This window comes from Ictidomys tridecemlineatus, chromosome 14 (genome assembly GCF_052094955.1).
Source record: "Ictidomys tridecemlineatus isolate mIctTri1 chromosome 14, mIctTri1.hap1, whole genome shotgun sequence".
Taxonomy (NCBI): domain Eukaryota; kingdom Metazoa; phylum Chordata; class Mammalia; order Rodentia; family Sciuridae; genus Ictidomys; species Ictidomys tridecemlineatus.
In genome coordinates this window covers 67,988,785-68,016,715 of record NC_135490.1, presented here as the reverse complement: position 1 = coordinate 68,016,715, position 27,931 = coordinate 67,988,785, and the positions used below count along the sequence as shown (strand labels likewise).

At 35.2% G+C, this 27,931-nt stretch overlaps 1 protein-coding gene across 1 annotated transcript; it reads right to left on the bottom strand.

The window, feature by feature from the left end:
* Window positions 1-510: 510 nt before the first annotated feature.
* Fnta (farnesyltransferase, CAAX box, subunit alpha) lies at window positions 511-27,504 on the bottom strand. The gene is made up of 9 exons (XM_005330565.5): window positions 27,247-27,504; window positions 24,867-24,952; window positions 20,180-20,294; window positions 16,063-16,167; window positions 11,514-11,640; window positions 8,036-8,184; window positions 3,743-3,805; window positions 1,408-1,579; window positions 511-1,143 (listed from the first exon to the last, which is right to left on the bottom strand). Exons 1-9 carry the CDS (start codon window positions 27,444-27,446, stop codon window positions 1,021-1,023), a joined length of 1,140 nt encoding a protein of 379 aa, XP_005330622.1. The 5' UTR covers window positions 27,447-27,504; the 3' UTR covers window positions 511-1,020.
* Between the last annotated feature and the right edge of the window lie 427 nt (window positions 27,505-27,931).

Below are 27,931 nucleotides of genomic sequence, written 5' to 3'. Positions count from 1 at the left end.
ATAAACTATATTTCTCAGATTCCTTTGCAGTTAAGGTTTATACATCACTAAAACACCCAATCAGAATATAACAGTTCTTCCCAATCAGATGCAATAACCTGAGTCTTTCATTTGGAACTTCATCACATGGGAAGGGAAGAAGATGTGTTTTTATGGAAGGTAGCATGTACGCCACTAGCTTGGAGCTAGTAACCTAGGCTGTGGCTTCCTCATTATGCAATTTCCTGAGTCTGGCCCAGGCAGCAGCAATTAGATGGTCCAGGTCCCTAGTATGGTTTAGGGGTGTACTTCTAGAAGATGAAATAATTACTGGTTTAAAACTACCTTGAGTGTACTGTGTTGCTTGCAGTCAAGAACTGAACAATTCACATTTTAACAGTTAATGTTTCCTTTAGCATAATCATTTATCTGTTTTCTACAATTTCATTTGTTTTTCAATTGATTTTCTAAACTGAAGCAATATCCCTGGTATATAATTATATGCTATTAAAAAGCCAAACTACCATGGTATTGTTTTTAAATACATCTGTAATTTTATTATAAAAACATTCTTTTGGCATTAGTTGGTTACAGTGAAAGCAAGATACTGTGAGTGTAGCATAGCAGCTCTAATGTAACAGCTGTATTCCCCTGCTTACTGAACCAAAATTTAAGTTACCTCAAATCCATTACATACAAGTTATCTGCAGTCTTTACTAATACAAATCCTTTAGGGAAGAGTTGATGCTAAGGGATTAGAGTAAATGTTGGTAAGACTACAAAAGTGGTAGTTCCTTTATAGGACATTTTTTTCTCCCCCCTCCCCTCCAATTACTTTACTTTAAAAAGAATCAAATTTCTTAGAGCTAATCTGAATAGCAGCAGCACCCAAAGAACATCACACTTAGTTCTTGTTAAAAAGCAATACCTGTGCAATGCATATTTAGGCCACAGGTAAGGGAATGATCGATCTAGTTTCAAATTCCTCATTAGAATCCCTTAAAAAAATAAAAGCATTCCATCAAGTTCTTCTGGATGGTGTTATTGCTGTACATTTGTTGGGAGGTCACTTTCTCTGCTGTGTTTGCTTTGAAGGGATCTTCCAATATATCTCCAATATTCTTTTCTTATAGTGTCCTTTTCTTTAGCTAGGATTTCACATAACTAAAAATAAAAAATAAAAATTTATTAAAGTAAATAAGCATTTGAAACAACACAATTTAACTCTGTTCATGGTCAAATGGACACACTGTAGAGTTACATACTATATACTATGTTCTCCATTGACAAAGATGTTGCCCTAAACCAGAAATAACCCCACATTGAATTCTGAATACCTATGTTGAAAAGGGGCATGAATATTACTGGTAATGGGTACAGCCAATTCTGAGATGCCTAAGAGAAAAATACTGAGTCACACCAGCTTACCTCTAATGCTTTATTAAGAATGTCCTCTTTGTTGTCACATTGGTTTTCTAGCATATCTTCATAGATATCCACAAGAAAGGCAATTAGGTAGGGGGAACTGTGACTTGGTTGTAAATCAAGTAATTGACTTAACAGGTTAGGATATTTGGAAAGACCACGATCCTGCAAAATCCTGAAAGAAAATAATACTTGATTCTGAGAAGAACAAAAACAACAGAAAGATCAAAGAGAAACACAGCAAGAAAGAAGACTTACTTTGAATAAACGACGCTGAAACAAAATGAAATTTTAAATTATGTGAGTTTTATCGTGGATAGTTAGAAGCTGAGTAAAATTAGTTTAAAAAAATAATAAAGTTCAGAGCGGCAGGTGGCAAGCCTTGTTCCCAGTGCCCACAGAGACATGGCTGCACCAAGAGAAGATGGTGGGCTGGAACAGCGCCACCACTGCCAGCATGTGGGGGAGCCCTTCATCAGCTACTGCATCTACTTCAACCACTAGAGGATGAGCAACCCCAACTTAACAGGCTGTGGGAACATGAATATGAGAAAGGTGTGGACCATCTGACAAATGCAACTGCTGTGTGTAGACAGCCACAGCAGTTGCTAAGTGTTACAGCAAACTCTTCCACCAGCAGTGTTCCAGATGCTTCTGACTAAGTTCCCAACAATTAAGAGAATTTTAAGTGCTCAGAGCTTGGCTGAAGATGATGTGGAATGAGAAACAAATGTCAACATAATAAAATCTGTTAAGATTTTTAAAATTCATAACTTGAAAGTTGAGCAGCTCTGGGTAAATAAAGGCAAATGTGCTTGTTATAGATTGTCCCACAATTAAGACTACCAATGTTAATGTTTGTTTTGTGTAGATCCATTTATTTGTTTTACTTATTTTTTCCCAGTGAAAAGTGCATTTTGACAGAGCTTTTCATTTTATATACACTAAGAGTTACCAAAATATCACAGATTTCATTTATTCCTAAGATATGTAGTTAAAGTGTATGCAAGACATAATGTTTCTTGGGCTAATAACACCCAGTTCTCAGTTTAAAATGATAGGCAAAAAAGTGTGGGAGACAGCACATGTTTTAAGTTAGTACATTTTACAATAAATCAGGAAATTTTATAGAAACTATTATTTGCGAAAACAGCATTAAAATCTTCAAGAGATCAAAAAAAAAAGTTTAAAAGTAATCATGTATAATGTGAATATGCACCATATTAAATTAAAGCAGAAAATAAATCATCTTTTAAGTGAAGAGAGATGAAGGAGAAATGTCCCTGTGTCTTCTTGAGATGGTTCCTCATCTCTTTAACTCCTCAGGGACTATAGGTCCCAACTCCCAACATATCTCTAAATGTGTCTGGATTCCAAACTGTGCTCTTTGGGACCAGTTTCCTTAAAGGCCTTAAATTCAACAGTAAGCCTGGCTATGTCAGTGTCAGACAAGTGAAATGTTTCTGTTAAGATTTATAATTGGAAACCTTTAGCAACTAAAGCAGAAATGCTGGCCACCCATCTGTGTAATCTGTAAAAAGTCCTCTGTGCTTTATTGTAATCCTGAGCTGGGCAGAACCTAAGTGTCTGTATTCTAATTTTTCACAAAAACCCTAGAGGATTCATAAATATAATTTAATATGCATTACTTTCCAGGCATGGTGGTATACATCTGTAATCCCAGATACCTGGGTGGCTGAGGCAGGAGAATCACAAGTTCCAGGCCAGCCTCAACAAGTCAGCAAGGACCTAAGCAACTTAGGGAGATCCTGTCTCAAAATAAAAAGGACCGAGGATGTGGCTCAGTGGTTAAGCATCCTGGGTTCAATTGCCAGTATCAAAAAAAAAAAAAAAAAAAAAAATTGGTATGTGCTTAGGAGGTGAAGAGAAGAAATGCAGAGGGCACAGTTCTTGGGAATTGCCAAAATTGCCATTATGCTTCTGCTCTTAGATTCAAAAAAAGAAAAATTCTTTAGTTTCCTTTTAAATAAAATCTAATTAGAAGAGCTGGATGTGGTGGTGCATGACTATAATTCCAGCAGCTCAGGAGGTTGAGGCAGGAGGATCACAAGTTCAAAGCCAGTCTCAGCAACTTAATAAAGCTCTAAGCAACTTAGCAAGACCCAATCTCAAAATAAAATTTTTTTAAAAGGGCTGGGGATATGGCTCAGTGGTTAAGAGCCCCTGGGTTCAATCCCCAGTACCAAAAAAAATAAGAAAATCTAATTAGGTATATATTCCATGATATATATATATTAGCAGCTTTTATGTGTGTGTGTGTGTGTGTGTGTGTGTGTGTGTGTGTGTGGTGTATCTCCAGCAAAAAATACCTTCTTACCCTTTCAAATAGTTCCATGCACTTTCATTATGTGGTACAAGTTTGATCATTTCCAGAGTGTATCTGTAAGAAAAGAACCCACAAATGAGTGTGTAATTTTAAAAGAGCAGTGCAATAATCAGATACAATTTGAACAAATGTGGCAAAACCTAGGAAAGTGTTTTTGCTGTGTCAGACTCCACATACATCTCTTTCAGCTGGCCTTGCCACCACTCTAGCTCATATCTAAATTAGAGAACCCCCAAAACTGCAATTGTCCACTCAAGATAGTTCCTCCCTCCCATATTTCTTGTCTAATTCCGAGGAATAACACTTAACTGACATAAAGCTTTAATTCACATCAAGAAAGAAAATAAATATGAAAGATATTTTTTTCTGTTTGAAGGAAAGGTGGAGACTTTCTTTTTAATGGTAAAACAATCCAGGAAAAAAAGTCAAACATCTATTTATGCCTGTTAAGTCCTCAGTCACTGAAAAAGGGTAATTAACATAATCTTAGGAGCTACAATTAAAAGTAGGGTGGAAATAATACAAAGAATAAAAATTAAACAACATGTACATATTCCTTACCTTTCAAAATAAAATTACTATTAAACTATAATGTGATTTCACAGTCAAAATGGATACTCCCTACTCCTTTCTCTTCTCTTTACCCTGATTATTAAATACAATTCAGATGCAACTGTCACAAATTCTAAGGAATCTACAAAACTATGCTTCACATGAGCAAAGAACTGACTAAAGCTTAGTGATCTTGTTCTTGCTTTGGGGCTATTACAATAGGAATTTTTTCACAGGAGTAACAAACTCATTTAACATTATGAAAAGATTTTTCTAACCACCCTGACATGACCTAACCTTTTCAGTTATTTGGAATATTATGTCTGTGTAGGTCTTAGCTGGTCCTAGTAGAAGATTCTTAATTTCACTTTGGCAATGTACACTAATGTGTCATCTATTTTAATGGTGAAAACATGAACTTTGAGGTCAGACTACCTACCTATAAATCCTACTTACAGAATTACTTGAAAACTCAAGTTCTTCATGAGTATCTCTGAGTCTTGTTATGAGAATTAAATAGGAATTTATGGCGTACAGTAAATGTTAGATAAATCCTATAATTATCAGGTGAGCATCCTTAATCTGAAAACCCAAAATCCAAAATGCTCCAAAATCTGAAAATTTTTGAGTTTTGACATGATACCACATAGTCAAAATACAGGTGCACTAAAAATATGTATAATATTATAGTCAGGCTATGTGTATAAGACACATATGAAACATAAATTAATTCTGTGTTTAGATTTGAGTTCTATCTCCCAAATATCTGATCATATCTATATCTATCTATCTATCCATCTATCTATCTATATGTAAACATTCGAAAAATCTGAAATGTTTCTGGTCCCAAATATTCTGCATAAAAAATACCTAACCTATGGTACTAGTAGACCATTATTCACATGGAAACAATGGCCACGATACATTTAGTGAAAAAAATCAATGCCTATATGTCACTGTCTAGGTTGCAAATGTTATTTATAAATCCATGTATAAATGTATATAATTATAGCTCATTCTAGAGAGTGGCAGGAAGGAGGAAAAAGAATAAGAGATTTTGATTTTAATTTTTTATAGTTTTATATAATTCAGTATATTTTTCCCCTGATAACTATACTGCATAGGAAAAAAAATGAATGGAAAAAAACTGAGGAACACAATCAGGTACACCTATCTATAAAGTTAAAAATATACTTAATAAATTCTAGAAGTATGGCTACTATCAATATTTAAAATATTTGTTCTACACATCCTGAGGGAAAAACAAACTTTAAATATACAAAGTTCTTACATTCTTGACTGATTATTTCTGTTTCTATCTAATAACAGATGACTAGTGATCTGCCTCTAAAGGCTAAAAGACTTGCATTTTCCAAACTTCATTTTAATTTTTCTTTTTTGTACTGGGGACTGAACCCTAGGGCACTGAACCCAGGGACACTTTACCAATGAGCTATATCCCCAGTCCTTTTTAATTTTGAGTCATGGTCTCACTAAGTTGCTTAGGACCTCACTAAATTGCTAAGGTTGTCCTTGAACTTACAATCCTTCTGCCTCAACCTCTCTGTAATCACTGGGATTACAGAAGTGAGCCAGTCACATTCAATTTTTAATGAAGTTGGGGCTGGGGTTGTGGCTCAGTGGTAGAGGGCTCGCACAGCACATGCGAGGCCCTGGGTTCGATCCTCAGCACCACATAAAAATAAATGAATAAAGATATTGTGTCCAACTAAAAAAAATAAAAATTAAAAAAAAATTTTATGAAGTAATGAAGTAAGACATAGCAAATTAGGAATATACAATATTTTAAATCCATTCTCAATTGGATCAATTCAAGATAAAATAACCTGAAGCATTCTATTTTTTGGCAAGAAATCCAATGCAAAGAGAAATACATGGAACAGCCAGGTGCAGTGGCACATGCTTATAATCCCAGCTTGGGAGGCTAAGGCAGGAGAATTACAAATTCAAAGTCAGCCTCAGCAATTTGGTGAGGCTCTAAGCAACTCAGCAAGATTCTGTCTCTAAATTAAAATATTAAAAAAGACTGGAGAATACAAAGGGGAATAGAGAGTGCTAAATGACAAAGTATAAATTATCTCTACTTAAACTCCACTATTTTAGGTTGGTTTAATAAAATCATTTCAGTAAATTCCAGAAGAACTTGCTTTGATGCTGGAAATGTTCTTTATCTATGTTGTCAAGTACAGTAGTCACTAGCTACATGTGGTACCTGAAATAATGTAACTACTGCAACTGAGGAACTATTTTTTTGTTGTGTGTTTTTTTTTATGTGTGTGTATGTGCCAAGGATTGAACTCAGGGGCACTTAAACACTGAGGCACATCCCCAGCCCTTTTTTGTATCTTATTTAGAGACAGGGTCTCATTGAGTTTATTAGGGCCTCACTAAGTTGCTGAGACTGGCTTTGAACTCACAATCCTCCTGCCTCAACCTCCTGAGCCACTGGAATTTCAGGTGTGCACTACCATGCCAGGCGAGGAAGTATATTTAAAATTTTGTGGTATTGTAGTTAATTTAAATTTAAATAGCTATATGTTACTAGTAGTTACATACTGGACAGTGCAGCTTCAGATGGAAGAGAGGTAGGTCTGAAAGCCTGGAGCAGAGAGGGAATGGAGGATACTGGACTAAAGCCTTAAAAAAAAAAAAAATCATATATATATATATATGGGCTAGGGACTAGGGATATAGTTCAGTGGTAAAGAATATATGATGCCTTAGGTTTTATCTTCAACACTAAAAAGAAAAAAAATATATGCCACTGAAACCCTTATATAGAAAAGATAAGAGAGGAGTTAGCTGCCTTAAACTGAGAAAAAAAAAATGGGTCAAGGGAGATTACAGGCAGATGTGCTATAAATCTGCTCTTCCCAACAATAATTAAAAGAACTTTTGTAATTAAAATTTTACTATGAGCTCATCAAGCTTTAAAAACAATATCCACATTCAGGGGCTGGGATTGTGCTCAGTAGCAGAGCACTTGCCTCACACATGTGAGGCACTGGGTTGAATACTCAGCATCACATAAAATTAAACAAACAAAATAAAGATATTGCGTCCATGTATAACTAAAACAATTTTTTTTTTAAAAAAATCCACATTCAGATTGTCAAATAGAGGGAGACAAAATGGCAAATTAGACCAGAAAAAAATGGCTATTGCTATTTATACACATAATACTCAAATTCAGGACAATTCAGAAATTTCTAGTTCTTATAATAGCTTTTTGTATAGAAGCTCCCAAATGAGGATGAATTTTTGCTCCAAAAAGGACACTGGGCAATGTCTAGAGAAATTTTTGTTGAAAGCCAGGAGTGCTACGAAATATCCCACAGTATAAAAGATAACCAAGACTGAACTGGTCTAGAACCCTATAATACAGTAACATGGCATCTGGAAATTATTATCAAAAATGCAACAGATTTAATGATATAGTTGTAAAATAAAGTTTCCTGGACACTATAAAATCTGATTTATTTCCAATCTTTAGTAGCAACAATATTTTAAAAACCTTCAGACACTAAACATAGAAGCTTACTACATTATTTGTAAATTTATCACTATATGTTTCATCTTTCTATTCTGTCCAATTTTAGTTCCATGATTAAAGGATCTGGGGCAGTCTTGGTCTTTGATTTATTCCCAATGCCTGAAACATAGTAGGCATGCAGATTTTTAATGAATGAGCAAGTAAAAGACATAACTTACTGGACTTCTCTTTCCAATACAGCACGATCACTGTAGCCAGTGGTATTAGAAATGACAAAGTATCTTTGGTTCCAGACAGAGTTATTTCTCACATCTTCTTTTAGAAGTTGGTCTACATACTGCAGCTCATTATCCCAAAGTTTAAATTCCTAAAAGAAAGTTGTTTAAAAACACAATTAGAAATGTCCTATTATTTGTAAATATTAAAAACAAAATATCACGCAGGGTATGCTGATACACACCTGTAATTCCAGCTATGGGAGAGGCTGAGGTAGGAATATCACAAGTTCAAGGCAAGCCTGAACAACATACAAGACCTTCCCACCACCAAAAAAATAAGTAAAAATAAAACATGAGTAAAGCTAAAAAGGTAGAACTGAAGAAAAAGGATTTACCACATATGTAGAGAGAGGGAACAGTCACAGGTCAAGGAAACAGAGGGGAATAAAAAAACTGGGGCTGGGGTTGTGGCTCAGTGGTAGAGATTTGCCTAGCAAGTGTGAGGCACTGGGTTCGATTCTCAGCACCACATATAAATAAATAAAATAAAGGTCCATCAACAACTAATAAATATATTTAAAAAAAAGAACTAAATTGGAGATAGATCCTAGGAAAAAAATATACAAAAAGCCAAGATAAAAGTCACCAAAGAAAAATTAGAGGGGAAAATAAAAACAAACTCAACTAGTAAGAGAATGAGTAATTAATTATACATAGCATTATACATAGTATATGAATTTGATTTGATATTACAATAAGCAAAAGAACAGCATTAAAAATGTACATGTGATAAATTACCTTTAAAATACATGTAGAGAAATATATACAATTTAGTTGGGCATGGTGGCACACACCTATAATCCCAGCAGCTCAGGAGGCTGAAGCAGAAGAATCACAAGTTCAAAGCCAGCCCTAGCAACTTACTTATCGAGGACCTAAGTAACTTATCGAGACCCTGTCTCAAATAAAAAATAAAAAAAGGGCTGAGGATATGGTTCAGAGGTTAAGGGCCCCTGGGTCAATCTCTGGTACCAAAAAAAACAGAGAGAGAGAGAAAGAGAAAGAAATATCTAAGATTGGATTTACAAACAAATTTTTACATTAAAAAACTGGGTTTTTTGTTTTAAGTATTTTCTAAGTATTTCTTTCTTGTTGGATAGACCCCAGGGGTGCTTAATCACTGAATCACATCCCCAGATCTTTTTTATTTTGAAAAAGGGTTTCACCGGGCTGGGGTTGTGACTCAGCAGTACAGCACTTGCCTAACATGTGAGAGGCCCTGGGTTTGATCCTCAGCACCACATAAAAATAAATAAATAAAATAAAGATATTGTGTCCAACTAAAAAATAAATATTAAAAAAGAAAAAAAGAAAGAAAAAGGGTCTCATCAAGTTGCTTAGGCTGGCTTTGATCTTGCCACCTCTTGCCTCAGCCTCCCGAGCTGCTAGGATGACAGGCATGAATCACCATTCCTGGCATAATGCTGCTTTAATAGAAAAAAATTATAGGGAAAACTGTTAAAACTTACAAATGTTACAGAAGTGGGCACATTATGAAAAAGTGGAGTTATATTTCTTATTGATAACAGAAAAAGGATGAATTTCAGTATGATGGTCCCTGTTTTACCAAGTGATAATAAAAATAATTAAGAAAGAGTCCTGTGTACCCTTCATTTAGATTCTCTAAAGGCATTATCTTACCAACTAAAATTTAACGCCAAAACAATAAAATGATATGGTGTATTATTTTTCACAAAAACACAGACTTTATTCAGATTTTATGTTTTCTCATTTGTGTATATACAGTGAAGGCCAGGGTGTTAGTAGAGGTAGAATACAGTTCTTTGCAATTTTACCCCATGTGTAGCACAAGCAACACTACAATCAAGATACAGAATTATTCCCTCACCACATAGAAAGTGTCCTATACCATCTCTTTATAGTTGTATCTCACTTTTGCCTAATCACTCCTAACCACTGATTTGTTTTCTCTACATCTTCAGTTATTTCAAGAATATTATCTTGTAGCTGAGCACAGTGGCATACGCCTGTAATCCCAGCAGTTTGGGAGGCTAAAGCAGGAGGATCTCAAGTTCAAAGCCAGCCTTAGCAATGGCAAGGCGCTAAGCAACTGTCTCTAAATCAAATACAAAATAGGGCTGGGGATCTGGCTTAGTGGTTGAATGCCTCTGAATTTAATCTCTGGTACGCTCCCCCACCCCCCAAAAGAACATTATCTTATAGATTCTCTTCAGTTTTCAGAATTTCATTATTGGTAAAATTAATCTTATCTTTAAAAAGTATTGTGAAAACATGTGAAACCATAATATACCAAATGTAAAAGCAAGACAGAAAATTATACGTACTTTATTTATAAAAATGTATAAGCAACAGGGGTTGGGGTTGTAGCTCAACAGTAGAGCGCTTGCCTAGCATGTACAAGGCACTGGGTTCGATCCTCAGCCCCACATAAAAATAAATAAAATAAAGGTATTGTGTCCAATGATTAAAAAAATCATTAAAAAAAAAATGTACAGGGGCTGCGGCTATAGCTCAGTGGTAAAGCGCTTCCCTCACATGTGTGAGGCCCTAGGTTCAATCCTCAGCACCACATAAAAATAAATAGATACTGTGTGTTCATATACAGCTTAAAAAAAAATGCACAAGTAACAATTGAAGGATATTTTGGAGTCTTTCTCATGGAAATCTTTCATAATTTCAGTAAGAAACACACTGGCTAATGTGGCTTTTCAAAGATATTGATAATATTCTACTTCTCAGGTTGTTATGGTAGTAGATAGGGTATGTGTATAACATGCACTTTTATATGATTAAAAATTTCAATAAAAATCTTATAAAATATATAATTAATTAAATTTGAAGTTAAAAATTCTCAGTAAAAAATATTTAGTGAAATGCTCTGGTTATAATGAATAGAACATGAAATAGCAATCCCTGGAAAAAATTTATAGGAAACAATAAAATTGTTTGCTAAAATAAATACAATGTCTAGTGTGAAAGTTGTAACTATTTTATTTAGAATTTAGCATAAATTTAACAGAGGGGTAGATATACAATAAGTAACAGTTATGATAAGACCGTATTCTGAATTTATATATGCAAAAACCTTAATACATGCTCTTGATATATTAACATTTTACTAATTTTGATGCTCAATTTGCTAACAAATATAAGAGATAATGAGAATTCAATCTGAAATGTGTTAAATGTTTATCAGTTTACTATTATTATTCTTTAATATGAACCTATTCACTAACCAACTCAGAGATTATAAAGATTAACCACCATGAAGAATGTCACATTTTAATTAAGTATTTTAACAGTTCTTTATTATGTTGTGTGTAATGATCTACTTGTGTGCTTTGGCTTGGAAATTTAATTAGCCTCTAATACTAATTTTAATTATTTAAGTTAAAAAATAAAATTCTGAAAAATACTATAAAAAGAAAGGTAATACCTGAATGACCCATTGTCGATGCTGCCAGGCATGATAATTCTTTGCATCCTGGTTAAGAATATCAGCAATAAATTCAAGCTCCTGAGATGGATCTTTTAGCCATTCTACTAAAACTCGCCTATGGTGCCTGAAACCCAGAGAAGGGAGAGAAATTTTGTGTTAATTTACTCAAGCTAACAAATCATCTACATGGGTTATACTAGGTGATGTGGAAACACACTCAAGAAACAAATATTCATATCTAATTAAAGACACTACTAGAGAGAAAATCTAACATAAAAGAAATGAGAAAATTTTCAGAACACTAAGCAAGGGTTGAGAAATATAAAACAGTAATTTGTGTGTAAACTTAGATACATAGGGCTTAAAGATGGAAGTAAACCTGGAAGTATAGTTATCTTTTGACAATCACAAAATTCTGTTTTTAGAATTTAGAAACAAGCCAGGTGCAGTGGTACATGCCTGTAATGGGCTCCAAAGTCTGAGGCTGGAGAATCTCGAGTTCAAAGCCAGCCTCAACAAAAGCAAAGTGCTAAGCAACCCTGTCTCTAAACAAAATACAAAATAGGGCTTGGGATGCTCCTGAGTTCAATCCTCGGTATCAAAAAAAAAAAAAAAAAGACATTACAAGAGGGCTGGGGTTGTGGCTCAGCAGTAGAGCACTCGCCTAGCATGAGTAAGGCCATGGGTTCGATCCTCAGCACCACGTAAAAATAAAGGTATTGTACCCAACTACAACTAAAAATAAACAAAGAAACAAAAAAGACATTACAGATGAGACTAGAAGAAATTTGATACCATTTTATGAAATATAATTTTAAATAGTTTATCAGTTTTCCCTAAATTCAAAATGCCACCATTTAAGCAACTTTTCACTCCACCAGTTAGTACAATGAAATTCAATTCTACCCTGGGGAATAAATAGCTACAAATTGCAAGTCTGTCAAAACAGGAGTTTCTATACTAGGATAAGACTAAGAGTTTTATATTAGGTTCCATTTTTATAATTTCCTTAAGCTAAAACAGTTACACAAATCTATAAGTGAAAATTTCTAAAATTTACTCTGAGGACTAGAAGTATAGCTCAGTGGTAGAGTCTAACCTGTGAGGCCTTGGGTTCAATCCCTCGTACAAAAAAAAAAAAAAAAAAAATCACTGTGGCAATGGCTGCCACGTCTGCAAACATATAACATACTCCTTTTTTTTTTTGGGAGGGGGGGGTGCGGGTACCAGGGATTGAACTCAGGAGCATTCAACCACTGAACCACATCCCCAGCACTATTTTGTATTTTATTTAGAGACAGGGTCTCACTGAGTTGCTTAACGCCTCAATTTTGCTGAGGCTGGCTTTGAACTCGTGATCCCCCTGCCTCAGCTTCCCAAGCTGCGGGGATTACAGGTTTACGCCACCACACCCAGCTGAATTACATACTCTTTTTTTTTTTCTAATATTTTTTCAGTTAAAGATGGACACACAATATTTTTGTTTATTATTTATTTGTTATGTGGTGCTGAAGTCTAGTGCCTCACACGTGTTAAGCAAACACTCTGCCATGAGCTACAGTCCCAGCCCCTGAATTACATACTCTTTAAATGAATGAACATATGATATGTGAACTACATCTCAAAATTGATTTTTAAAAAAATCTACTGTATTCACTATATTAATGTGAACAGGAGTTACAGAAAAAAAGGGAAGACATTAGTGCTTAATTGGTGACCTACTCTAAATACACTGAAAATTTTAAAATTTATCTTATAGAATATTAAGAAGGCAAGATAATCAAGGAGAAAATCCTCTTAAAGAGAAAGATTACTGAACTTATTTTAGAAATCTTTCAAGTCAGTGAACACTAGAAAGCGTTTTACTTTTCAGGTTCCTGGTGAATTCTATAATTTAAGAAAAAGTTAAGAATTAGATCCTTCAGTATATCAAAGTGACTGCTCAGAACAAAATATCAAGATGTTCTCTCTGATATTCAAGATTTAACGACTATTAAACACAGGGAATTAGTTTATAGTATAATATCTCACAGTGGTATTTAATAAAAAGTTATCAACTTATTACTTCACTATACTAGTTATAATGGAAACAAGCAGAGTGGGCAATTTAAAATGTATCAAAACTAAGCTCTGTGCAGTGGCACATGCCTGTAATTATTGTTACTTGGGAGGCTGATGCAGGAGGAATACAAATTCAAGGCCAGCCTCAGCAATTTATCAAGGCCCTAAACAACTTAGCAAGACCCTGTCTCATGAAAAAATAAAAAGAGCTGCGGATATGGCTCAGCGCGCCTGGGTTCAATCCCCAGTACAAAAACAAAACAACAACAAAAAAAATTAAAACATTATTGAGTTTTCAATAGCAATTAGTTGCTTTAGGTGGGTCAGTATTCTGCTTTTCAGAAAAAATGGTTATTAAGGTGTTAATGGCAGTGTTTGCAGTACCCAGGAAAAGAAAAGTTTTGTTATTTTTTTCTTTTTAGCCAAAAACTAAATTATATTGAGAATGCCTGATATCTGAATTTTATAGCAACACTTTTTTTTATATAAAACACCTTAACATAAAACAAAACCGAAAGGTACATTAATTCTCTAGCTAAACTTTTTTCTCAATAAAACAATTATTTTATAATGCAACTCCTAGGAATGCAAAAATCTAGTTAAAAAAAAAAAGAAAGCTTCAGAGGTCAATTTGTTTACAAATAGAAATCTGTATAATACTGAGTTATTCGCTGTTGGGTCTATTATGTTCTAATTCTTTGAAAATTAATCAGCTATATACATGTTAAATACTGATTCGTGTTAATATTTGGGCAGAATATTCCTCAGCTGGCCACAAAACACATGGAATTATACAAAGTTCCATGAATAAGCTGCTTTCCCATACTTCTACTAAGAATATTTTCCTTGCCTCAGAGGTTTTTCTTCAGAAGTCTTCCTTAAATCTTGACATAAGGATAGTGTGGTGTGTGTGTGTGTGTAGGACATTATGCTGAAAGAAGATAAAATGGTGGCAACTTCATTTTGGAGTTGAGAAGACAGGTATACTAAGCAGGCAGTTCGTGGCACAGAAAGTGGAAAGAGCTTAGGCTGGAGTTGTGTCTCAGTGATAGAGAGTTTGACTAGCATGTGTGAGGCACTGGGTTTAATTCTCAGCACTATATATAAATAAACAAAACAAAGGTCCATCCACAAGAAAGTGGAAAGAGCTCTTGGTAGTATGCCATGCTGCCTCTTCTACTTCAGCATAATTTCTTTACTGCCACACCACAATCATAACAGCAGTAGCAATAGCTACCATTCATAGGCTTCACACTAGAGACTGGGCACCATTCAAATTATCTTTCTTATTTATTCTTTGTGTACGTGCTCCATGACTCCTCCCTTTTCCCCTATTGTGTTCCACTACTCCCATCCTAACAATCTCCATACTCTTATCTTTGTATATGCTGAAAAATTCTACCATTATATTTTTTGCATTGCTTTATAAAGTAACTGATATTATTATTTGCTTTCCCTATTAGACTGTGTCTTGGTCATCTTTGTATACTCAGCACTAGTACAAAGCCTTTGTATACTCAGCACTAATACAAAGCCTGTGAATAAACAAATGAATAAAAGATTAAATATTAGAAAGTCATTTTATAATACACCAAACAGAAAGCTTTTTTCTTCAGTACTGAGGATTGAATCCAGGGCCTTGCGCATGCTCAGCAAGCTTTCCACCACTGAGCTATATCCAGAATTCTAGAAAACATTTTTCAGATATTTTTACTCACATTTTTTCTCATTAGCAGCAACTGCACAGTGATTCTGAAATTTCAAATAATAATAACAGCTAAACATTTGAATGTTAATTGTGGAGCAGACACCATTTGATCACTCAACATAGTTCTCATTTAATCCTTGTGTTAGCTTCTTTTCACTGTAAAAAAATACCTGAGAAAATCAACTCGAAGGGAAGATTTATTTTGGCTTATGGTTTCAGTAAATGGCCACCTGGCTCTGTTGATTGTGGGCCTCTAGTGAGGCAGAATATCATGGCAAAAGGGCACAGTAGAGCAAAACCAGCAAGGAGCCGGGGCAGGATGGGGACAAGATGTAGTCTCCAAGGGCACTTCCCATAGGACCTATTCCCCCAAGTAGGCCCCATCTCCCACAGTTTTCATCCCCTTCCAATAGTCCACTCACCTATGAATCCATCAGTGGCGATAGAGCCCTAATGATCTAATCACTTCCAAAAGCCCCACCTCTGAACTTTGAAGACCAAGTATTCAACACATGAGCCTTTTGGGAACATTCTAGATCAAAATCCAAACAATCCTCCTAACAATCCTGTGGGGCAGGTAACATTAGCCCCAATGTAAAGTTCTAAATTATAAAGAAGCTTAGGATGATATTCAGTGGTAGAACACTTGCCTAGCATGTACAAGGGCCTGGGGTTTGATCCCCAGGAGGGCAAAAAATAAGTAAATACAAGAAAAAAATCCTTTACTATATCATCATCTACTGGCAGAAACTACGCAGAATAACATTTCTATCTTACCAAACTTGATAGTTTTTGGGCTGTTCCTCAATTATTGCAGTGATGTAGTTCATTTCCTCATGTAGATCCTTTTGAAGTGACTTTAAGAGAACTCTCCGAAAATGCCTACAGCAAACATCAAGCATAGAAAGTCTCATTACTCCAATTAAGTTGCCTATCAACAGTATGAAATAAAGCTAAAAGAACAATACGGTTAAGACAAATTTTTGTCAGTTATTTTATATAACAAATAATTTTTAATTTAAGTGCACAAATTGTCAATATTCATACAACTATCTGGTAACTGGATGAATCAAGCATTTAAAGTAAAAAAGAGTAAAAGGCAATAAATATGATAGAAAAAAAGTAGATTTTGGAATCTTAAGGAATGAAAAGGCAACTAAATTCTATTTTCAGGTAATACTCTAATTACATGTGTTATATAATACAAAAAGCAAAGACATTTCTTTCCTTATATAGAAAAGTTAGCTCATGTAGGTTATATTAGTCATATAATAATTAATTCTATTATAAACATTATCAAATATTCTATTTCTAGAACCACCATCAAAATGTTTGTAATTAATTTCAGATTATTAAAAAAACTTAAAAGTGAAGCAAATATAATTTCTGAAATTAAAGAGAAAGTGGAGTCAAGTCATTTTTTTGAAATTCTCTATGGACAGTACTGGTCTAATCTTAGTAAACTAATTTTCAAAAATTTGCAACTCAATATATATTAAGAGACAAATAGTTCAGAACCTACTTTAAAAGTTATCTTTTAAAATGAAATGCAAAATATGAGATTACAGCATTTTTCTCTTACTATTATTAAAGAAAATTGACTTTTTTTTTAAGAGAGAGAGAGAGAGAGAATTTTTAAATATTTTTTAGTTTTCAGTGAACACAACATCTTTATTTATTTATTTATTTTTAAATTTTTTATGTGGTTCTGAGGATCAAACCCAGCGCCCTGTGCATGCCAGGCAAGCGTGCTATCACTTGAGCCACATCCCCAGCCCGAGAAAATTGTCTTAATAGAGCATATAAATGCAAACACTTGGTTAATATGGGTAATGAACTCAGGTATAGTGCATTTAAAAAAACAGCAAATAAATTTCTTAGGAAAATTTAAGATGCCATATAGTCAGTAATTTCTTAAAATTTAAGAAAGTACATATTAAAGCCATAAAATAATGGAATATCCTACTGAGGACTTCAGTTAAACATGGTAGACTAAATAGGTTTACTCTTATTCCCTAAATAAAACCCCACTAAAATGATATTAAAGCAATACAGAAGATATAAATCCACAAGGAGAAATGGTGCAAAGGGTTACCACAGCAAGTATAAGAGGTAAAGAAAATTATAGAAAATGTAAGCAAACAGACAAGTTTTTAACTGACTTAGAAAAGCAATGTAGGCCAGGCACAGTGGTACATGCCTATAATTCTGGCTACTTCAGAGGCTTAGGCAGGAGGGTCACAAGTTCAAGTCTAATCCAGGCAACTTAAAGAAAATCACAAAATAAAATAAAAATGGCTGGGGATGTTGTTCAGTGCTAAGCACACAGGAAACTCTGGATTTATGCCAAGTACTGAGGAGCAGGTGGGGGCAGGAGGAATCATGTAAACCTGTCAACAGTAGTGGAAACCTTAATAAAGTTTCAAAAATTGAAGGTACTAGTTTTTTTCCCAAACTGGAAGTCAAGAGTGGGGCTGAAAAATAGAGCAAGGTCTAGAGAAACATTCTTAGCAGCCACAATCCTTCCCTTCACCTTGATCAGAAAGGTGACATCTCCTGACCTGAGCAGGAAACAATTTTAATTTTCTAGAAAAACCTAAAGCAGAAAGTGATAGTAGGTACATTCAAAGAAGGGTGAGGTAAAGAATGGAAATAAATACATTTAAAATATTAATATACAAAACTGAAAAAAATTAAAACAAGATAAAATAAAGAATAGATAAGGGCTGGGGCTGTAGCTCGGCGGTAGAGCGCTTGCCTAGCATGTAAGAGGCACTGGGTTCGATCCTCAGCACCACATAAAAATAAACAAAATAAAGGCATTCTGTCCATCTACAACTTCAAAAAAAATTTTTTAAAAAAGAATAGATTAAAAAAAAATGTTGAAATTGTCTAATAGACTGATTTGCCCCCCCCCCAAAAAAAAGAAGAAAAAGGAAAACAAAGTTGATACACTAAACAGTGAAACTTTCCTAACATATTTCCCTGCCTGATCCCCCAGAATTGTGGCAGGCAAATATTTTTCTTAGACAATAAATCAGATGGATCCTCTTTGGAGAAACACACTAAGAAAAAGACTTAAAAAAATATTGAGCCTGGCACGGTGACACATGCCTGTAATCCCAGGAGCTTGGGAGGCTGAAGCCAGGAAAATCTTGAGTTCAAAGCTAGCCTCAGCAACTCAGCAAGACCTGTCTCTAAATAAAATACAAAAAGGGCTGAGGATGTGATTCAGTGGTTGAGTGCCCCTGAGTTCAATCCTTGGTACAAAAAAAAAAAAAAATACTGATATACAAAAGTTTCAAAACAGCCACATCCCCATCTCGGTAACTTTATAACTGATAAATCATGCCACACAAAGGGGTTCCAATCAGGCTTTTTCCTTTCTCCATTATGAGTATAAAAGGAGAACCAAAAATTACCAATCATTTATAGAAAAACCTTTTATGAAAGAGACTAAAACAACAGACAGAAAGACATTTCATTCATGGAATCAAAAAGCAAGATGATGTCTTTTCTTAAATATTAAGGAAAAAAGCTCTGAGAAATTAAAAATGAGTGCAAAAATATTTAAAAATCAATAGAAGAGTTAGAAGATAAAACTGAGGGAATATCATAAAAGTAAATTTTTAAAAAAAGGAATAAAAATAAAGAAAATACAATCTAGGAGGTACAACATGCAACTAAAAGTCATTCCAAAGACAGAAAACAGAGAAGAAATTATTTAAAGAACATACAAAAATTCCTAGAACTTAAAAAAGAGAAAAAGGTTCAACTAAAGAAATGGGAATCTTCTCCACCTGAACCTCAGAGGCAAAAGAAATGGGAAAGCAGTTGTAAAATTCTTCTTAGGGAAAATGATTTTGAATGTAGAATTCTACTAATAAAGCTGAAGGAAGATTTTAAGATTTCTAATGTATAATCTCCAACACTGTTGTCCACACATCCATCCATAAGTTTTCTTCTAGTCAAGTATGCCTTCTACAATATGAGAAAGTAAAGCTAGCAATTTGGCTCAGTGATAGAGTGCTTACCCAGGAAGTGCTAAAGCCCTGGATTCAATTCCCAGCATCACAAAAAAAAAAAAAAAAAACCTCAAAACTTTGTTTTTAAAATGAGAAAGTAAGTCAAGGAAGAGAAAGATGTGGGATTTGGAAAATAGAAGACTACACAGATGAAAGAGCTAAAGACTCCATTTGTAGCACCCAAACAAATGAAGAGGGGGAAAATGGAATGCAAGGATTACCTGTTATATTCAATAATAATAAAACATTTACATAAATTAGAATGTCTGGGGGATGAATTACTTATTGGTACAAAGAAAATCAGACCAAACAAAAAAGGCTATTTGTTAAGGGATATGTGAATATACTATGAAATGTGGTTCAGCATGAACTAGGAACTGATAACTAATTTGTGATGAAGGGAAGAAAGTAGTACATGAACACTCCATCTTCAAGGAACGAATAGATATCATCTAAAATGTTTTAAAATGTAAAAAATAAAAATAACAGCAAAGCATATTATCTAACATACAGAAATTAAGTAGAGAAATAACAAGTGGGCACAGTGGCATGAGCCTATAATCTCAGTTGCTCAGGAGACTGAGACAGGAGAATCACAAGTTCAAGGCCAATCTGGGCAACATAGCAAGATCCTGTCTCCAAACAAAAGAAAAGCAAAACAAGAGCATAGGTGCTGCTTCTGGGGAATGGGACCCTGGCCGTGGGAAGAAATAGGGAAGAGATTTTTCTCCCTTCAACTTCTGACTTTACACCCATATGTGAATTATTATTTTGATAGAAACTAAAATTCAGTTAAATAAAGAAAAGTCATTTGAACTAAAACCTGAGAAATGTAAGCAGAAAATATCTCAAAGTTGTGTATTACTTACCACACCGTATAATTGGCGGCATTTAACTCAATAGCATCCTGGGTAAGCTTAAAAGCTCGTTCACTTCTTTCATCACGCTGTAGAACAGCTCGGAAATAATCATAAACATCTCTAACTGGAGATAGAACACACAATTGCATTAGGACTACCTTTCTTATTTAAAATTAACACTATAACATAAAAGCTGTTGTACTTACATAGAAAGACATTTTATTTGCATATGTAACATTTATATCAGTAAGTGAAATAGAATCAAATGACTGTGACTGCCACTCCAACAATACTGTGTCACAGTCAACACACAAGCTACACAGGTCTAACCATGCTTATTATTTATATGCACTTAAACGGGTTAATGCCAAACTACAAATCTCCTTAAGATTTTACGTAAAATTAAAAGTAGTATTCAAATACATTCACATAGCTGTTTTTCTTATTTTATTTTGATCAGATTCTTAACTGAAAAAATATATAGTAAAATGGCAGAAAACTCAAGAGTATAAAAGGTTCACATTAAATTTCCATTCTACTAAATTCCCAGTCCTCCTCTCCAGAAACCACTGTTAACTGATTGTAATATATCCTGCCAAATATATGCTAAGCATATACAATTGTATACTTCCATCCTTCAGTTTTTACAACAACGAGATCATAGCACACTCAACACTTTGGCCCTTGCTTTTTTCATGCATGTATTATTACAGATTGTATAAACTAGTATAAACTTCTATGGGAAATTATTTGGTAATATCTATTAAAAATCAAAACTTACATATTCAATGATTCAAGAAATTGAGTTCTAGAAAGTTTTTTCTTATAAATACTCTTATATGTGCAAAGTAGGACAGAAAATGCGGATAATCTAGGAACTCACGACCTGTGAGTAGCATTTACAGTAGAGAAGAGTCTCATAGAACTATGTCCTTGACCTGTGGTGTATGTGCTAACTCTAGGAATTAATGTTAGAACTGAAGGAAATTGTAGGACATCTAGTTAGTGTCTACTGAGAATTAGAGAACTGCCTGGTGTGGAAAACCATTTGGTGTCAGACTATAACCATCATACTGAAAGTATCAGATAAGAATATGCACAATTATAGCTCTTTATAAAGTATAAGATACACAAAGATTACCTGCTTCTAAACAGTATCTTTTGGGGGAGAAGAGGCAGCAGGGATAGAACCCAGGATCAAGTACTAAGGCATATTCCCAAACCTTTTTATTTATTTATTTATTTTAATTTTAAAACAGGGCCTTGCCAAGTTGCCTATGGTGGCTGCTCACTTGCAATCTTTCTGTCTCAGCCTCCTGAGTACTTAGGAGCACAGATGACTTTTAAACACTAACTTTAAAAAACTAAGTTTAATCCAGGCACACTGACACACGCCTATAATCCCAGCTACTGGGGAGACTGAGGCGGGGAATCACAAATTCAAAGCAAGGCTCAACAACTTAATAAGACCCCATCTCACAACAAGAAAAAAAAGACGTAGCTCAGTGGTATAGATGCTTGCATAGCATGCGTGCAGCCATGGATCCAATCCCTAATAATTCAGAAAAAAAAGAAATTTTAAATTTATAATAAAATGATTATTATAACATAGAATCTTATAATATTATATATTATAATATTATAATATTATATGAATCTTATACTCATTAAGTTTTTTCTGTAGCTTTCATTTTATATTAAATATTCTTTTGCTGGACAATAATCCCAACCACTCAGGAAACTGAGGCAAGTGGAGGCCAGCCTCAGCAATTTAGCAAGACTGTCTTAAATAAAAAAATAAAAAGAACCATGGATGTAGCTTAGTGGTGAAGCATTTCAATCCCTAGTACTGAAAAAATAAATAAGTAAACAAACAAAAATATTTAAATAATTTAAAAATTATAAACTTTGCTGGACACAGTGGTACATGCCTGTAATCCCAGCGACTCAAGAAGCTGACGCAGGAGGACCACAAATTCAAAGCCAGCCTCAGCAACTTAGTGAGGCCCTAAGCAACTTAGTGAGGCCCTAAACAACTTAGTGAGTTCCTGTCTCAAAAAATAAAAAGGCTGGGGATGTGGCTCAGTGATTGAGTGTCCCTGGACTCAATCCCTGATACCAAAAATAAACAATATATTGTCCTACTCAAAGTTTCCAAAACAACTTTTTTCCATGCAACTGTTTCTGATATCTGTCCATAACAGATCTAAAACTTTTTAATATTATATAGCATTTGATTATATGACAAAAGTTTTATTTTTATCTAAAAGATATACAGGTGGTTTCTAATACCTTGCTTTTTAAAAAAAATGTTGCAAATTTTAACAGCAAATATATATGGTGTTTACTATGAATCAGACACTGCTCTATTATTTATGTGAATAATTCACTCAATCTATAGTTTCTACCACTGGCCTCTACAGTGGTCCAGGGAGTTTACAATGAGTGGTCCAGGGAGTTCAAATAACTTGTTCAATGTTACAGAACTAGCAATATGGTGAAATCAGAATTTGAACCAGGTGGCCTGGCTAAAATCTATACTCTAAGCCTACCACATATCTTGCTGTGCCATGTGCCAAAGTGAATCCAGAATATATAATTAGAAGCAGTACTGCCAGGTTATAAGATCTAAAAATTTCCCATTTCAATAGCTATACCACAATGATTCTTAAAATGACTAGCTGTATGAAATGTATGAATCTTAATAGTTTTAATTTTTGCCATTTCACTCATGGGTAAAAAATGACATTCTCAATTTCCATATATTTTATTCCTAATAATGATGGATTTTTCCTGTTTAATGACTAGTGAAATTTCCTTTTCCATAAACTACCAGTTTATACCCTTTGTCCATTTTGGGGATTACCTTGTTAGTCTCCTTATCCTTTTGTAGGAATTTATTTTAATACTAAATATCAATCTTGTTTTCTACCATATAATCTTCTCCCACACTGCTGTTTGTTTTTTAACTTGTTCATGGATTCTTTTGTCATGTAACTTTAAATTTTGATATGTTTATCTAGTAATTTTTTTAAGACGTTGATGGAGCTTTATTTTATTATTTATTTATATGTGGTGCTGAGAATCAAACACAGGGCCTCATACATGCTAAGCAAGTGCTCTACCATGGAGCCACAAACCCAGCCGAACTCAGTAATTTTTGATAGGTCAAACCTATCTATATTTGTCCCTTGTGATTGCTAACTATGGCATATATAAGGATTTGAAGTATGTCTACTCCACAATAGATTAATAATTTACTCCCAATACAAATGTATGATTTTATCAGTTTCCCCAACATTTTTGTTATAGGTAGTTATCAATCTGAAAAAGTATTTATATTTCTCTAATTATTAGTAATGCTGAAATTCTTCATAGATATTTCTATTTCTTCTAGTAAACTGTTTGTTCATATATCTCAAAATATGGAAATTTTGCATTTTTATATAATTATACATTTTGATCTTAATGAATTATTTTACTTCTAGCCTAATAATAGAACTTTTAGAACTTTAGTTCATCTATTATTTTCATATTCATTAAGATAGGAGATAGGAGCCAGGTATGGTGGCACATACCTGTAATCCCAGCAACTCAGGATGCTGAGGCAGGAAGATCAAAAATTCAAGGACAGTCTCAGCAATTGAGCAAGGCCCTAAACAACTTAGTGAGATCCTGTCTCAAAATAAAAAGTACAAAGGGCTGGGATGTTACTTAGTGAGAAAGAACCCTTGGGTTAAATCCCCACTACCAAAAAAAAAAAAAAAAAAAAAAGAAAGGCTATGAGATAGGGATATAATTCAACTTTTATCTACACACATAGCCAACTGTATCAAACTAATTTGATCAATCTATCTTTTTTATAAAGGTATGGAATGTATCCTATACTAAGTTTTCATATATTCTGGTAACTTACTTTTAGTCCTTATTTATCTCTTTATTTGTATACTAATCACACATTAATTATTTAGTAGTACTTTTTAATATTTGATAGGACAAACCCCACACTACTATTCTTTCTTTTAAAATTTTTCTTGCCATTATTTCCTAATCAGCAAATAAATAAATATATGCTTTTTGTAAAAGAGGAAAGATCTTGGATAACAAAACTTTAAGTGAAAAAAAAAAATACCATACGCACACACAAAATTACAAAACCAGCATTCCATTTTATTCATTTACCCTTTCCTAGAACAACTAACAATTAACATTTGTATGACCTTCAATTTACAAAGCATTTTAACATTCATCATGGAAAGAATGACACTTTGTCAAAGAAAATAATCCATTCATTTTAATATCAGTAAACATATTCCAACTGAGCCTAACATTCATTGTCAAAATATATTTAAAAATGCTGATGTTTCAGCAACCAAAGTTTTTTCTAAATAAAACAGTAACTCATTTGTTATCTAACACACAGATTAAATAGCAAATGAAAAGTACAATCACATAATAGCTATTATGTATTATAATGTAACATTCATCACTTAGGATATCTCCATTCTTTGGACAAAATAAAACTTTAAATTGCAAAAATAAATCACAAAAAGAAAAACCAAAAAAATCAACTCATCATAAGTAATTCAGATCCTTATTAGACAAAAACCTATCAATCATCTTGCTACATAGTTGTGAATTTGACACTGAAACAATGTTTGACTTACAGACCTTTTCCTAATAAAAATAAACTTACATTTTTCACTATAGATGATCTGGACCACTGGATTTGGGCCATCATTCTGTGGTACTGGATCTATATCAGCCCATTCTGCTCTGTCCCTGAAAATATACATTTTTTTTTCAGTGATTACATTCAAACACATTAGAAGAACTGGCATTTTCAAAAATGGCAATAATCACACTTACATTAACACTAGTAACTTACAGAGATCTTACATTTAAAAAAGTTTATAAATCAACATTTTCAAATTTAGTTTTAGAAGTGGCAAAACATATTTTTGCAGCAAGTATACAACTTACAAATCAATCTCATTGATCTAATAAGACTGGAATCAGTCAGCAATTTTTAAAATCTGAGTAATAATTTACTATAAATTGACCCCCTCCCCCATCCCACCCCCACCCCAGTACTGGGAATTCAACCCAGGGATTTTATTTTTTATGTTAAGACAGGGTCTCAGTAACTTGTTGAAGGTTGCTAAATTGCTGAGACTGGCCTCAAACTTGTGATTGTCCTACCTCCTGAGTCACTGGGATTATAAGGTTGCACCACTGCAGCCAGTCTGGACTGACATTTTAAAATCAAAGTAAACAATCTACTCTGTACTAGAGAGGTGGCCCTGATGGCCATTAAGGGAGCAGGTTCTAGGGCTAAGGGTGTAGCAAAAGGTGAGAGCAGGTTCTGGAATCTAACAACTGCCTAAACTGGAATATCAGTTCTACTTCTTACTAGCTGTGTGGCCTTGAAAAAGTTACTTAATCTCTCTGGGACTCAGTTTCTTCATTAAAAAAACAGAAATAACATTATTAATCAATCTTAGAAAGCTAATTTGAGGATGAAATACTATGCTATTAAAACATGCACAATATATAATAAGCATTCAATGAATATTACTCTTTATCAAGCTAAAATAACAGTAGAGTGGCAACTATAGGTGCTTACAGAAATTTCAATGTGAATTGCCCTATGTGATCAAATTTGTTTTAACTGTCTTTTACTTACATTCTCTTCCTTTCACCCTCTATTTCTTTCTTGCTTTATTTATTTTGGTACAAGGAATTGAATATGGTGGTGCTTTACCATTGAGCTACATTGCCAGCCCATTTTTTAACTTTTAAATTTGGAAACAGTTTCTCACTGTTTCGAAAACCTGTTAAGTTTCTGAGGTTGGCCTCCTATATCAGCCTCTGAAGTGGGTGGTATTACAGGTGTGTGCCACTGTGCCTGGCTCTTTCACCCACTCTTTACCTCTCTATACTCATCAGCTATTTCACAGCAGAGATATGTGGCTTACAATCTTGAAATGGTGCCCCTCATACAGGAAGAAACAGGAGAAACAATGACCTGAGATGTGAAACCTAGAGTCTACGGGATGGCACGAGAAACGTAAGACTGTCATTTAGGCACTGGGAAATTAGACAGTCATGTGAAGAAACTTCAGCATTTCACAATCCAAAGAGGAGGCTGAAGACTACAGGAACAAACCAATTTAAATCGGAAAATATTAGCTCCAACAAAAAAGAAAACTAGATAGTGGCTTTCACTCATTCATAAAAACAAGGCAAATAAGCCATCTAATGGGTTTAGGTTGAACTACAGAAGACAGGACTTTCTGATTGTTTCTGCAGCTTCCCAAGAACTAGGCAATCCACATTACTATCTGAACACAAGGAACAGATGGGGATTAGACTGGGTGTTGGCAGAGATCGGGAAAAGAGGCAAGAAAGTTACAGCAGTACCTTCATATTGCTAGTACAAGGGACCAGGAGTAGGAGATGCATATGAGAATTTAGGTAACAATTCTATTTTCACGCTCACGGCCTAACTCAGTTCCTGGAGACAGCAGGGGCGAAAATAATGGTTAAATGAAAAGGTCTCAGTCCTTGAAATTCTTATACCTTTTATTAATACGGCAGAACAAACCGCAGGAAGCCAGTACAGCTCGTTTTTAAAGAGAAAGCTGGCTCTTTATTAAATAATTATTTTCTTGGCATTCTATAAAAACCGCACCCTAACCCTTCCATTTTCATTGTGGTCATTAACAGGATAACGTTCTGGGACTTTAGAAGAGAGCGGGAAATTTCTTAAGTGTATGAATCATGACACCTAAAAGAGTGCTGTCCGGTGTTCTGTAGTTTCTACGTTTCATTCAAGCCTGCGGGAAGCCACAGAGACGTGCCTGGCGCCCGGACTCCGCAATGTCTCTCGGGGGTCAGCGCTGCCTCCGGGAAGCGGCAATCTGGGAAGGAGCGCGAGAGTCGCGGGCTGGCGCCAACCAACCAGCTACCTCTCGGCCTGCCAGCCCGCCGGGCCGCACAAACTTCGGCAGAACAGAGGCCGGAAGCTTGTACCGGGGCAGAATTTCCGCCGCGGCCCGGCTCGGGGGCGTTACCTGTACAGGACATAGGTGGGCGAGTCCAGGCTCAGAAACCCGTCGTCCATAGGGGACGCCACTGCTCCTCCGGCCTCGGCCGCCATCCCTTCTTCCTGCTGCTGCTGGGATGGCGGTGGGTGCGGCTGCGGCGGGGGCTGCTCCGGCTGACCGGGCTCACCACCCTGTGTAGCCTCTCCGACCCCCTCGGCGGCCGCCATCTCTCCTCGGCCCGCTGCGGAGGTGGTGGCGGAGACCCCGCCCCCCGCAGCCTCGCCCCTTGCTCCCCTCCCTCTCGTGGCCAACTTCCGGTGTCCTGCTTCCGGCCACCGAGACGCGGGCCAGAGGGCCCGGGCGGGGCCGGGTGTTCTCTGGGTAGGGGCGTGGACACTGGTGGGACAGCGTGCGCGACGGCCCCACGGGGCTCAAGGCTAGACACACGTCTTGCAATCTGTAGGCCGCCCCCACCCCGAAGACTTGTCACTTCAGAATCTATTAGTGCTGGTGGGGGATCCCAGTAACGAAGTTGGCTATCTCTGCACTTAGAAGCCCTGGCTAAGGGCAGCGGGCGGGCAGCTCAAGACAAACCCCCTTATCCTAACTGATAAGGGCTCCACTTTAACCTTTTAAGGGCCTTCATGTTTTCACTGGGGTTTTTTTCCTCGATGCTAAAGACTTAAACTTCATTAATCCAGGATTTTCGACC